At 43.9% G+C, this 14,413-nt stretch overlaps 1 protein-coding gene across 2 annotated transcripts in view; it reads left to right on the top strand.

Moving 5' to 3' along the window:
• Window positions 1-14,413, top strand: part of FRAS1 (Fraser extracellular matrix complex subunit 1) — a 491,248-nt gene that overhangs the window by 340,369 nt on the left and 136,466 nt on the right. For both annotated transcript variants that reach the window (XM_051820195.3, XM_051820194.3), the window contains one exon: window positions 10,282-10,435. In XM_051820195.3, coding sequence (XP_051676155.3) covers window positions 10,282-10,435 — 154 coding nt within the window. The remainder of the gene's footprint in view (window positions 1-10,281; window positions 10,436-14,413) is intronic.

The following is a 14,413-nucleotide window of genomic DNA, read 5'->3' as shown; positions in this document are numbered from 1 at the left end:
ATTAAGGGCTTTTTTTTTTTTTTTGCAGAATAAGTAAAATGATAGAGTTGCTGCTATATCCAACTTTTGAATATTTTTGCCTGAGGATCATGGACTCCATTATTTTAGCTAAAATTTCATCATATATGGTCCAGCCACTAATTTGAGAGGAGAGGAAGTTTTTATTCTCTTTGTGAGATTTTTCGTTAAAGTATAGTCTGTGCCCTTTACTTCTGGTTTACAACATTAATATTTGCAACACAACATGTAATGGCTAAACTTTATCACCAGCACCTCTGCATGCCTGTTGTTCTATGAAATGTATTAGCAGAACTATTGAACTTAAGGCACTATGTCAATCATGTCCCCAGTTTTACTTATTGGGATTTCATTGCCTGCTAACGTGCTCTGCAAAATATATAAAACATCACTGGGAAAGAGATTATTCAACTGGTAATATAGCTAATTTGTTGAACTGATGGGGATATGTGTACCATTTTGAAAAGAGATTTAAAAAAAAGCCTACAAGGAGATAGATTCCACAATGTAGGAACCACTGGAGAAACTAGATTGCCAAATGGTTGCAACAGCTGAGGCTGGCCAGGCCAAAGCCAGGAGCCAGGAGCTTCTTCTGGGTCTCCCACATGGATACAGGGGCCCAAGCACTTGGGCCATCTTCCACTGCTTTCCCAGGCACATTAGCAGGGAACTAGATCAGAAATGGAGCAGCTGGGTCTTGAACTGGCACCCATATGGGATGCCAGCATCGCATACGGAGGTTTAACCTGCTGTACCACACACTGGCCTCTAAATTAAAAGAATTAAATAAAACATCTTTGTTATGATGTGTGGGAAGATTTACACTTCTTTTTTTAACCACTTTATTGGAGTATGATTGACATGTCAAAAGCTCTACATATTTAAGGCCGGCGCCGTGGCTCACTAGGCTAATCCTCTGCCTGTGGCACCGGCACCCCAGGTTCTAGTCCTGGTTGGGGCGCCGGATTCTGTCCCAGTTGCTCCTCTTCCATTCCAGCTCTCTGCTGTGGCCCGGGAAGGCAGTGGAGGATGGCCCAAGTGCTTGGGCCCTGTACCTGCATGGGAGACCAGGAGGAAGCACCTGGCTCCTGGCTTTGGATCGGCGAAGCGCCAGCCGTGGCAGCCATTTGGGGGGTGAACCAACAGAAAAAGGAAGACCTTTCTCTCTGTCTCTCTCTCTCTCTCACTAACTCTGCCTGTCCCCCCCCCCCCAAAAAAAAAAAAAAAAACTCTATATATTTAATGTATACAACTCACAGAACTTGGGGATAAAGGATCCCCTGTGAGATCAACACCACCATCATAGACCTATCTATCACCTCCCAAAGTTTCCTTCTGCCTCCTTTATGAATATTATTTAGTTACTTATTTTTATGATCAGAGCACATAAGATCATGCTTCTTAACAAATTTTGAGCGTCCTGTCCAAGGTTGTTAGCTGTAGATGCTGTGCTGTGTAGTAGATTTCCAGAACTTATTTACCTGTGGAATTTAAACTTTGTACCTTTGACCATAATCTCCCCATTTCCACTCCCTCCTGCTCTGGCAACTGCCATTCTGCTCTCTGCTTCTGTGAGTTTCACTGTGTTAGATTCCAGTTGTAAGTGAGTTCATGCAGTTTTTTCTTTCTGTGTCCATCTGATTTTGCATAGCCAACTGTCCTTCAAATCCAGCCATGTAACAAGTGGCAGCATTTCCTTATTTTTAAAGGCTGAATAATATTCCATTAAATGTATATATTCCATATTTTTTTATCCATTTATTCACTGATAAACACTGAAGTTGATTCTGTATTTTGGACACTGTGTATGATGATGCAGTGAACATGGGAGAGCAGATAACTTTTCAGCCTACCGATCTATTCAGGTTTCTATTTCTTCATTATTCAGTCTTTTTTTTTTTTTTTTTTTTTTTTTTGACAGGCAGAGTGGACAGTGAGAGAGAGAGACAGAGAGAAAGGTCTTCCTTTCGCCGTTGGTTCACCCTCCAATGGCTGCTGCAGGCAGGAGCCAGGTGCTTCTCCTGGTCTCCCATGGGGTGCAGGGCCCAAGCACCTGGGCCATCCTCCACTGCACTCCCTGGCCACAGCAGAGAGCTGGCCTGGAAGAGGGGCAATCAGGACAGAATCCGGTGCCCCGACCGGGACTAGAACCTGGTATGCCGGTGCCGCAAGGCGAAGGATTAGCCTAGTGAGCCATGGCACCGGCCCCCATTATTCAGTCTTTGTCCATTGTGTTTCTAGAAATTTGTCTATTTCTTCCAAATTATCCCAATTTTACCATATAATTATTCATAATAGTCTGTTATGATTTTTTGTATTTCTGTGGTATCAGTTATCCTGCCTCCTCTTTCTTTTATAATTTTATGTATTTCATTCTTCTCTTTTTTTCTTAGTATAGCTAAAGATTTGTCAATTTTATCCTTCAAGAACACCAATTTCTAATTTTGTTCATGTTTTCTACTATTTTTATGATCTCTATCTCAGTTGTTTCTACTGTAATGTTTATTATTTTTTTCTTTCTGCAAACTTGGATCTTAGTTCTTATTTTTCTAGTTCCTTAATAAGTAAATTTAGATTACTTGAGATCTTTCTTTTTTCTCAGTTTGGGCATTTATCATTATAAATGTCATTCTTAGAATTGCTTTCACTGCTTCCATAAGTTTTGATATGCAATGTTTCAATTTTTTGTTTGCCTTAAAATATTGTTCTACTTCCCTTTTGATTTCTTCTTTGACTCATTGGTTGTTCAAGATGTCCATATATTTGCAAATTTTCCAAATTTCTTCCTTTTATTTCTAGTTTCATATCATCATGGTCAGAAAAGATAGTTGCTATGATTTCAGTCTTCTTAAACTGATCAGACTCGTTTTGTCGCCCAGCGTACAGTCTAACTGGGAGGATGTTCTATGTGTGGTTGAGAAAAGTGTAAGCTCTGTTCCTGTTGGATGGAATGATCTGCACGTTCTCTGTTAGGGTCATTGGGTTTGTAGTATTTTTCAACTGCTATCTCTCTGTCTTCATTTTCTATCAGGATCTTCTCATTTTTTAGGATTTTTTTATTTGAAAGGTAGAGTGACAGGGAGACACACACACACACACACACACACACACAAATCTTCTATCCACTGGTTTACTTTCCAAATGGCATCAACAGCCAGGATTGGGCCAGGCTGAACCAAGAGCCTGGACCTTTATTTGTGTCTCCCACGTGGGTGGTAGGAGCCCAAGTCCTTGGGCCATCTTCCACTGCCTTCCTAGTTGCATTGGCAAGGAAGTGGATCAGAAGCAGATCAGCTGGGACTCCAACGGGCACTCTGATGCAAGATGCTGATACTGGGGCCGGTGCTGTGGCACATGGTACCAGCTCGAGTCCCAGCTGCTCCTCTTCCGATCCAGCTCTCTCTGGCCTGGGATAACAGTAGAAGATGGCCCAAGTCCTTGGGCCCCTGCACCCACGTGGGAGACCCAGAAGAAGTTCCCAGCTCCTGGCTTCGGATCGGTGCAGCTCCAGCTGTTGTGGCCAGCTAGGGAGTGAACCAGCAGGTCGGAGACCTCTCTCTCTGTCTCTACCTCTCTCTGTAACTCTTTCAAATAAATAAAATAAATCTTTAAAAAAAAAAAGATGCCTATATTGCAAGCCATGGTTCCACCAGCTATGCCACAATGTTGGCCCCTGGATGATCTCTTCATTGTTGAAAGTATTGAAGTCCCCTACTAATATCATATTGCTCTTATTTCTGTCTTCCATTCCATTATTTGTTTTGTATATTTAGGTACTCCAACGTTGGATACATATGTATTTACAGTTGCTCTATCTACAATGAGTTGACCCCTTTTCCATTATCTACTACCTTACTTGTCTCTTGTGACTCTGTTAAAGTTTATTTCCTCTACGTATAGACACTTCTATTCTCGTTTGATTTTCACTTGTGTGAGCTATGCTTATTCCTCCCTTCATTTTCAGCCTATGTATATCTTTAAAGCTACAGTGAGTCTCTTATGGGCAGCATAGTCTGGATCTTGTTTTTCTATTCATCCAGCTTCTCCAAGTCTTTTTTTTTTTTTTAAGATTTATTTGTTAATTTGAAAGGCAAAGAGAGTTACAGAGGGGCAGAGAGAGATCTTCCATCTGCTGGTTCACTCCCCAGATGGTGCAATGGCTGGAGCTGGGCCAATCCAAAGCCAGGAGTCAGGAGCTTCTTCCAGGTCTCTCAGGTGAGTACGGGAGTTGAAGGACTTGGGCCATCCTTCACTGCTTTCCCAGGCCATAGCAGAGAGCTGGATCAGAAGTGGAGCAGCTGGGACTAGAAGTAGAGCCCATATGGGATGCCAGCACTACAGGCAGAGGCTTTACTTGCTACACCGCAGTGCCTGCCCCTCCAAGTCTTTTGATTGGAAATTTAATTCATTTACATTTAAGGTAGTTACTGAGGGGCTCATGTTGTGTTGTGGCATACTAGGAAAAGCCACTCAGGTTCAAGTCCTAGCTGCTCCGCTTCCTATCTACCTCCTTGCTAAAATGCCTGGGAAAGGCAGCAGAAGATGACCAAAGTGCTTAGTTTCCTGTACCCACATGGGAGACCTCTTTGAATCTCCTGACACCTGGCTTCAGCCTGGTCTAACACTGGCCATTGCAGCCATCTGGGGAGTGAACCAGCAGACAGAAGATCTCTCTCTCCCTCTCTCTCTCTCTCTGTAACTATGCCTTTCAAATAAATAGATAATCATTTTAAAGCGATGAAGTTGTTATTGATAAGTAGGGACTTCTTATTGCCATTTTGTTTTCTGTGTGATAGCTCCTTTCTTCCTCTCTTGCTGTGGTCCTTTGATTTATGATTTTTTTTTTTTTGGTAGAGTTTTGTTTTGATTCCTTTCTGTTTTGTGCATCTGCCGCAGGGTTTTGTGATTATGATGCAGCTCACATAAAATGTCTTACAACAGCTTGTTTTAAATTGATGACAACTTAAATCATGTACAGAACACTCCTCTCTCTCTGTACCTCACTATTTTATGTTTGTTATTGGCGTCACAATGTATATCTATTTATATCATGTATCCATTAGCAAATTTTTGTTAAATAACCTGTAGTTATTTTTAATACTTTTTTCTATTAACTTTTATTGTAGAGTTAAAAGTGATTTATAGACCATCATTGCAGTATTAAAGTATTATGAGTTTGACTCTACATTGCAATGGTGGTATCTGTGCAGGATTAGTTCTGGGACCTCCTGTACATACCAAACTCTTCAGATGCTTAAGTCCCTTATTAAAAACAATATAGTGTGCTTGCATGCAACCTATGCACATCCTCGAGTATACTTTAAATAATCCCTAGATGACTGATAATACCTAGTACAGTGTAATCCAAAGTAAGTTGTTGTTCCACTGTATTGGATAGTCCTGTTCATATTCGGTATAGACATATTGTTTTTATAAATATTTTAGATCAGTGATTGGTTGAATCCACACATGTGGAACCCATGAACACGGAAGGCTGACAGTACTTACTGTAACCAGTGAGTTTTATGCTGTCCTGTGTTTTCATGTTGCTAATTAGCATCCTTTTGTTTCAACTTGAAAAACACCAGTTAGCATTTGTTTTTGTGAGATAGAACTAGTAGGGCTACACTCTGTTAGCTTGTATTTGAGAAAGTCTTTCTCTTTCATCCATTGCTGATAACAGCTTTGCAAGCGAGCAAATTGTTCTTGCTTGGCAGTCTTTTCCTTAAGCATTTCAGTAGTATCCCATTCTTCTGGGCCACAGCTTTCTGCTGAGTCATCAATACACTGATAGTCGCCCTTGTATGTGACAGGTCACTGTTCTCTTGCTGCTGTCAAGATCCTGTTGTTGATTTTGGGAAATTTGATTACCTTGAGTTTTGGTGAAGCCCTCTTTAACCTATTTGGAGTCTTTGGGTCTCAAGAATCGTATAGATTTTCCTCCCCAAATTTGGAAAGTTTTCTGTTATTATTTCTTTGACGATCTTCCCTCTGGCCATGCCCACTTCTCTTGTTCTCTCTCTGGGACACTCTGAGGACTATATGCAATCTCTTGATCCTGCAAAGCCAAGCTGGTACCAGTGTGGAGACTCTTTGTTTACTTCCCTTATGGCAGTGTTCTGAGGGGTTCAAGATTGTGTGCCGTCTTCCAGTCTAGCAGTCAAGGCAGCTGTTTGCTGTCTGTGCACCTGTCTTCAGGGACTCGTGCACACTGTCTGCAGAGGAGGACTATGGATATCGGCTGTAGATGTGTGGGTAGGGGGGTGGCGTGTGGGGTGCTAGGTTTTCTTTTTAGTCAGTTAGCAAGTCTGCAAGTGAGATGTCTTATGGGTTCCATGGGCGGGGCTCTTGGCAGTGAACATAGGCCAGTTAGTAGGATTTGTAGCTGTTTCTAGGAATCTGCAATGTGGTTGCTTTGAACCCCCTGGCTCTGCTCCTGTCAGTTCCGGGCTGTTCTGTCAGGCCAATCCTCCCCACGTTCTGGGTGAGTTGAGATAAAAGTTGGTTTCTTGGCCAGGGTCCCTCAAGGCTGAGGAATCTGGGTGAAGCATTTTCCTCTCACTTTCCCCTGGAGGAGAATTTAAAGTCCAAAACAGTCTCTCATATTCTGAGCCGTGTTGTCTTGGGAGAGGGTGATACAGGAAAAGAGAAACTCTTCTTCCTAGCCTCTCCAGTGCAGTGCACCTGTGTATGGATTTGCTGTTGTTGTTGTTCTACCAAGATGCTGGAACCTTTTGTCTGTACTTCTGGTCTCCCAGGAAGATTTTGTCATCTGTGGTTGTTAAAATTACTGCTTCTGTGGATGCTTGAGAGCTGGAACCTCCTGTCATCCAGTTGATGTCCCAGAATTATACTCTTGCCCTTAGACATTAAGTATCATTTGTTTCATACGTGCTGTGCATAAGTAATTTAGAGGCATCTCCATGACCTTGTAATTAGCATAAATATTCTGAAAGGCCACCTGGGACTTCCACAAGAGCTGCTCCACAACCACTGTGAGCTCCACCCGGGCCATGCTCAACATTCTTCAGCATGCCCTCGCGTCTCCTGGAAAAGCTTCTGGTCAGTGTCAGGGGTGGGGCCTGAGATTCCGAACTTCTCAATGAGCTTCCAGGCAATGCTGGTTTCTGGGCATTGATGTGCAAGGTGCCCTGTCTCATAGAACGTAGCATTCACACAAGAGTTGGAGGGCTTGGTCTTGGTTGTATGGTGAAGACAGAGCTGTCGTGGGACAGCTCTCTAGGAGGGTGCATGCAGGCCATGGTGCTTAATTGCTTGCTTGGACTATGGAAAACCACGTTTGTCTATTTAGTCAGATATTATGGCTGTTGGCCTAAGACTGATTTCTGTAACCAAAATCAAAGTGGACTATGCAGCTGCCAAAGATTCCTAGGCAGTAAGAAGCCTCGGCCTGGGGCTGGCGCCGTGGCTCACTAGGCTAATCCTCTGCCTGCGGGTTCTAGTCCTGGTCGGGGCGCCGGATTCTGTCCCAGTTGCTCCTCTTCCAGGCCAGCTCTCTGCTGTGGCCAGGGAGTGCAGCGGAGGATGGCCCAAGTGCCTGGGCCCTGCACCCCATGGGAGACCAGGAGAAGCACCTGGCTCCTGCCTTCGGATCAGCATGATGCGGCAGCCATTGGAGAGTGAACCAACGGCAAAGGAAGACCTTTCTCTCTGTCTGTCTCTCTCACTGTCCACTCTGCCTAACAAAAAAAAAAAAAAAAAAAAAAAAAAGCCTGGGCCCGCCCGCAGGTCTATCATCTGCTGGAATTAGAGCCTTTCCTCTCAGAATTCTGGTGGGTTTGGGGCAACATTTTGGGTGCATCCTTGATGTTTGTGTAAGTCATATGCCCCATCGTTGGTGAAGGGAGACAGTTCTCTGGGGTTTTTCCCCTGAGCACCAGTAGGAATAGAAAGCACTTTTGCTGCCAGTCTCCTGGGTACCATTTGACTAAGTTTCCTGGTATCTGTGGTAAAATTAGCTATGGATGCCTTCAGAGTGGGAAGGTCCTCAAATGCCAAGTGATTGCCAAAGAATAGTTGTCATATTCTCTTCTGAATACCCCCCTCCTGGGAGGGCTGTTTGCTCTGTTCTGTTTACTGGCAATTTTGAAAGTCATAACAATAATTTACAAAGCTGCCTCTTCTGAAATGCCATATTTTGAAATATCAAGATTCACTGATATTTTTAACATTTATTTATTTATTTGAAAGGCAGAGTTGGCCGGCACTGCGGCTCAATAGGCTAATCCTCCGCCTTGCAGCGCCGGCACACCAGGTTCTGGTCCCAGTCAGGGCGCCGAATTCTGTCCCTGTTGCCCCTCTTCCAGGCCAGCTCTCTGCTGTGGCCTGGGAAGGCAGTGGAGGATGGCCCAAGTGCTTGGGCCCTGCACCCCATGGGAGACCAGGAGAAGCACCTGGCTCCTGCCATCGGATCGGCGCGGTGCGCCAGCCGCAGCGCGCTGGCCGCGGCGGCCATTGGAGGGTGAACCAACAGCAAGGGAAGACCTTTCTCTCTGTCTCTCTCTCTCACTGTCCACTCTGCCTGTCAGAAAGAAAGAAGGAAGGAAGGAAGGAAGGAAGGGAGGGAGGGAGGGAGGGAGGGCAGAGTTACAGAGAGAGAGAGGAAGAGACAGAGAGCAAGGTCTCCCATTTGCTGGTTCACTCCCCAAATAGCCACAATGGCCAGGGTGGGGCCCATCCGAAGCCAGGAGCTTCTTCCCAGTCTCCCACATAGGTACAGATGCCAAGCATTTGGACTATCTCAGGCAGCTTTCACAGGTGCATTAGCAGGGAGCTGGATCGGAAGTGGAGCAGCTGAGACTCAAACTGGCATCCATATGGGATGCCAGCCCTGTGGATGGCGGCTTTACCACTACGCCGTAGCACCAGCCCCCTGATTTTTTTTTTTTACTTAAATATGGAAACTGAGCACTAGCAGCCTCACTGATCTCATTGGGAGGGGGTGTATATTAGGAGACTTTGGAAGAGGGCATGCACCTTGTAGGTCAGAGATGGCAGCCCCTTTATAACCACATTAGCTGTAGGACTGCTCCGAGGAGCGCTAGGTAGGTGGGTTCTTCCAGCCAGCTACTCCCAGCTGTTGCTGCCTCACTTTCCATCAGCAGCCGAGGCCTGTCCGAGCTGCTGCCACTGTGTTTCTGCCGTCTGCCTCTGCACTCCCTCTACAATTGCCCTCGTCAGCCCTCGTCTTCTTCTCTCCCCAGAGTCATTACAAGAACCTGTTAAGTGGTTTGACAGCGCCAGGCGTGTTTCAGTCTCGTCACCTCCTCTCTTGCCCTTAGAGTCTGTTCTGAAACCTAGCTCTGCTCATCTTGGTTACTTTCCAGCCCCTGGAGGACAGGTTGAGACTTTCAGCCTGGTTCTGCCTGTCACTTCTTACACCACCACCCCTACCCTCTTTGCACACCCAAACTTGGACATTTAATTAAACACACAGGGCATTTTCTCATTCCTTTTCCTTTGCTTAAGCTGAGCCCTCTGGAATTTGCTTTACCACTTCCCTACTTAGAAAGCCTATTTTGTTGTCACGTGGGATGAAATGATATTTCCTTGGGAAAAGCTCCCTGAGACTTCCGCTCTTCTCCCGCAGTTCCTTGCTCATGCTTCTTACAGTTGATGTCCAAGAAGTATACTCTTGCCTGTAGACATTAAGTATCATTTGTTTCATATGTGCTGTACATAAGTAATTTAGAGGCATCTCCATGACCTTGTAATTAACATAAATATTCTGAAAGGCCTGCCTGTGGACTTCCATAACAGCTGCTCCACAACCATTGTGAGCTCCACCCTGGGCCATGCTTGGGAGGCATCCTGGTCACCTACACATGTGTCTCCCCCAGTAGACTGTAATCTGCGAACCTGAGGTCTGATTGCAGATGTTTGTGTGTGTGTATCACACCTCTAGCAATGGAGCTGGCATATAAGAGGTGCTTAAAATAGATGATTCTGGAATGTGCAGGCATGGAGTAGATAGGAGGACAGGTGGATGGACAAGTGCAAGAACAACATGGAGAGACTTAATCTTCGAGACTGACATAATTGGTGGCAAATTACTTGTAAACATATATGCAAATGCATGTGTCCACACATATACTGCGGCAGGGACTCTATGCTGTGAATCTCTCTTTCCTATTAGATGATTGCCAGCCACAATAGAAACTGATAACTTTGATTTTTTTTTTTTTTAAAGAACTGATGTTTGATTTTGCTCAGACCCAGTTCTTGGCTTTTTCCTTCTTCTAGGATGACGGAGGTCTGCGGCTCGTGGCCAACGCCATGGTGTGGGTGTCGGAAGGGGGGATGCTGCAGATTACCAGCAGAATTCTGCAGGCCGAAGCTGCGGGGGCCAGCGCTGAAGAAATCATCTACAGGATTGCAGAGGATGACCCTCACTTTGGTAACTCTTTTTTTCCCCCCTGTGGCCTGATTTTATTGTTGTTTTCAGCAGTCTAGGATTGGCTATTGTGCAGTGCCATGCAGAAAGATTTGTGATTTCAGTGAGCTGAACTTCCTGCTTCCTGGTTTTTTTAAAAAGATTTATTTATTTATTTGAAAGGCAGAGTTACAGAGAAAGGATGAGACAGGAAGAGAGAGAGAGAGAGATGTTTCATTCCCTGGTTTACTCCCCAATGGCCACAACAGCCAGGGCTGAGCCAGACTGAAGCCAAGAGCCAGGAAGTTCATCCAGGACTCCCATGTGGGTGGCAGGGGCCCAAGCACTTAGGCCATCTTCTGCTGCTTTCCCAGGTACGTTAGCAGGGAGCTGGATCGGAAGTAGAGCAGCCGGGACTCAAACTGGTGCTCTAGCATGGGATGCTGGCATCACAGGCCACAGCTTCACCTGCCCTATCACAACGCTAGCCCCAGAACTTTCTAATACTTCATACATTGCCCTAAAAACAGCATAATCATGATAGCTATCACACTGCACACAGTGGCCAGGTAGTATACTAAGTTTCATGAAGACATTATTCATAACACCTAAAATTATATATATTATTGGGCCAATGCTGTGGCATAGAGGGTAAAGCCACCCCCTAAGACTCCACCATCTCCTATGGGAGCTGGTTCAATCCCAGCTGCTCTACTTCCAATACTGCTCCCTGCTAATGTCCTGAGAAAAGTAGAAGAAGATGGCCCAAGTCCTTGGACCCCTGCTACTCATGTGGGAGACCAAGATGAAGCTCCCAACTCTTGGCTTTGGCCTAGCCCAGCCGTGGCCTTTGTGGTCATCTTGGGAGTACTCCAGCAAATCAAAGACCTCTCTCCTCTCTCTGTCTCTCTCCCTCTCTCATATATACACATATACACATACACAGATGACTTTCAAATAAATACCTTTTAAAAAATTATATGTATTATGGAGTACAATGTGCTAATTTGATAATTTTCTATGTATATATATATATATATTATATAATGATTAAATCAGGGTGATTAGCATTTCTGTCTCCTTAACAGTTTGTCATTTCTTTGTGTTGGGAACCATTAAGCTCCTCTATTCTAGTTCTTTATAGGATACATAATAAAATGCTGTAAACAGTAGATACCTGACCCTGCTGTAGGACCCTAATACTCATTCCTCCTATCTAATTGTATTAAGTACCTATTCATGTCTCTCGTCTCCCTCTACCCCCACCCCTAGCCTTCCTAGTGTCTAGTGACTGCCATTCCACTCTCTGTTTCTGTGAAATCAACTTTTCTAGCTTGCACAAAGGAGTGAGACCATATGGCATGTTTTGCTGTCTCTGAATTATTTTAGTTAGCATAATGTCCTTCTAGTCATCCATGATACACAAACGATCAGGTTTCATTCTTTTTCATTGCTGAATAGTATTCCATTATAAACCTCCTAAAATTTACATCTCAAAACAATTTCAATTTGCAGGTAAAGAAAACTGGGGTAAAGCAGCCTGCTAATAAATAGCAGTTTAATGTCATGTGTCAGTCTCTCAAACTCCACTTGTATCCTTTTCAGAACATCATCTGATTTCTTTCTTAATGAGACATTAAAAATTTATATAAAAACATTTTGAGCATTCTACATTGTTACTTTCCTTCCAGCAAGATGGTGGAGTATCACTAATATTCTGAGAAATGTCCCACTCTCATCATCTACAAATGCTGGGTAAAATAAAGCAAGATTGATAAGGTGAGGCCAGTGTTGTGGCCCTGCTGGTTAAGCTGTTGCCCATGACACCAGCATCCCATATGCTTTGAGTTCCGACTTCTGATCCTGTTCTTTGCTAATGCACCTGGGAGGGCTGTGGGAGATCACCCAAGTGCTTGGGCCCCTGTGCCCAAGTGGGAGACTGGGATGGAGTTCCTGGCTTTTAGCTTTGCCTTGGCCCATCCCTGGTTGTTGTGGTTATTTGGGGAGGGAACCAGTGGTTGGAAGACCTCTCCCTCTTTGTCTGTAACTCTAACTTTCACATAAATAAATCATTAAATCTAGCTAGCTAGCTGTCTTTATCCTTACCACCCCCAAACACACACACAAAGAATGATAAGGTATCCACAGCTGACCTCCCTAGAACAGTGAAAAAATCGCCAGTGACAGCAGGACTCAACAGCCAGTCTGTGCAGAGCTCCTGGGGCATCTTCCTCAAGTGGGGCCAAGCGTGTCTCCATCATCTGAGGGCTTGGGCTGTCATGCCCATGCTCTGATGGGGAGCTGATACGAAGACCCAGCCTAAAGCCAGGACTCTGGAAAGACATCTCCTCAGTTAGAGGCACAGAACAGAGCACAAAGAAGCTCACTGGCACAGAGAGATGGTAAAGAAACCTGCCTTTCTCAGCATTCAGAATGGACACAACAGTCTTAGAATTCAGAGGCTCACGTGTATGTCTCCTACAGATCTGGAGTTAAATTACGATGTGCACCTGCTCGGAGAAACCCAGAGCTAAGACATTGTATGAAGTTAATCTGAGGCCAGTGATGCTTGTTGAGTTCTTTGCAGAAGTTTGTAGACGCTTCTGTAGAAGCCGTCTCTCAGTGAGGCCATTCAGAACTGTCAAAAACAAAGCCACTGAAGGTTAAGAATTTACATTACAGAATGTATTAAGAAACAATCTGTAGTACTGTAGCCAAAATAAATAAGATTAAAACTCCAAAAATCTCAAATAAAAGAATCAATCTTAGAAAAAGTATGAAGTAAGCATATTTATAGTGATTTCAAGATAGAAAAGAAGGAATTGAAACTGCAAGGAAATAGCCAAGTGCTATTAAAATAATGGGTAAGTTTTTAAAAATAAGTTGGTCATCTAAAAATGAAAATTATATTCATTGAAAGTGAAAACACGCATATCACATTAAGCAGCACAGGCAGACTAATCAGTTTTTCCCGTAGGCTATCAGATTTTTAATATTATATATTTTCTGTAGTGAAGGAAAAAATAACTATAGATAATTTAAAAATAATTTTAATGTCCACAAAGACCTTAAAGAGCATCATCTAATGAAGAGTTGACCTTACAGTTTTGTTCTAGTTGAGTAGTTGTTCACCACAATGTTGTCGTCTTGAGGAAGGCAGGTGTACCTCTGTGGACCATAGGTGTCTCTGAGAAGTGAGGGTAGATAATTTTTTTAACTTTTCACTTTCAGTACTTTTAGATTTAAAGGTTACAAAAATAGTCCAAAGAGTTCTTGAATGCATGTATTCCTTTTCCTGTTGTTTTTCAAGATTTATTTATTTGAATGAATGCCAGAGTTACAAAGCGGGGGTGGGGGGGTGGGGGGGGTGGTGGTGGTGAAGGTAGGGGGAGAGAGAGAGAGAGAGAGATCTTCCATCTGCTGGTTCACTCCCCAGATGGCCTCAACAGCCAGGGCTGGGCCATGTGGAAGAAAGGAGTTTATTTTGGTCTCCTACCTGGGTGGCAAGGGCCCAGACACTTATGCCATCTTCCATTGCTTTTCCCAAGCCATTAGCAGGGAGCTGGATTGGAAGCGATGCATCAGGGACACAAACTAGCTCCTGTATAGGACGCCAGCATTGCAGGTGGCGACTTTACCTACTATGCTACAATGCTGGCACCAGTCTTTCCCTATTATGACATATTACATGATCGTATAATAATTATTTAAGCCATGACAGTAACATTGACTTGATACTGTTAATTAATCCATAGACTTTATTCAAATTTTGACAGTTTTCTCACCAATGCACTTTTCTAACGCAATTAAGGTTCCCAATGTGCATTTAATTTTCAGGTGTCTTGGGTCTCCTCGAATGTGTGGCAGGCAGTTACTCTGTCTTTGACTTTTGTGACCTTGATACTCTTGAAGACTACTGCTCAGTTAGTTGCAGAATCTCGTTCAACTCATATTTCTCATTATTAGATTAACGGTAGATCTTTTCCCCTTTCTCAGTGCATC

This window comes from Oryctolagus cuniculus, chromosome 8, assembly GCF_051225735.1.
Source record: "Oryctolagus cuniculus isolate XC-2025 breed Fujian yellow rabbit chromosome 8, ASM5122573v1, whole genome shotgun sequence".
NCBI lineage: Eukaryota > Metazoa > Chordata > Mammalia > Lagomorpha > Leporidae > Oryctolagus > Oryctolagus cuniculus.
Note: the sequence above shows the minus strand (reverse complement) of the source record. Positions and strands in the feature narration are given on the sequence as shown.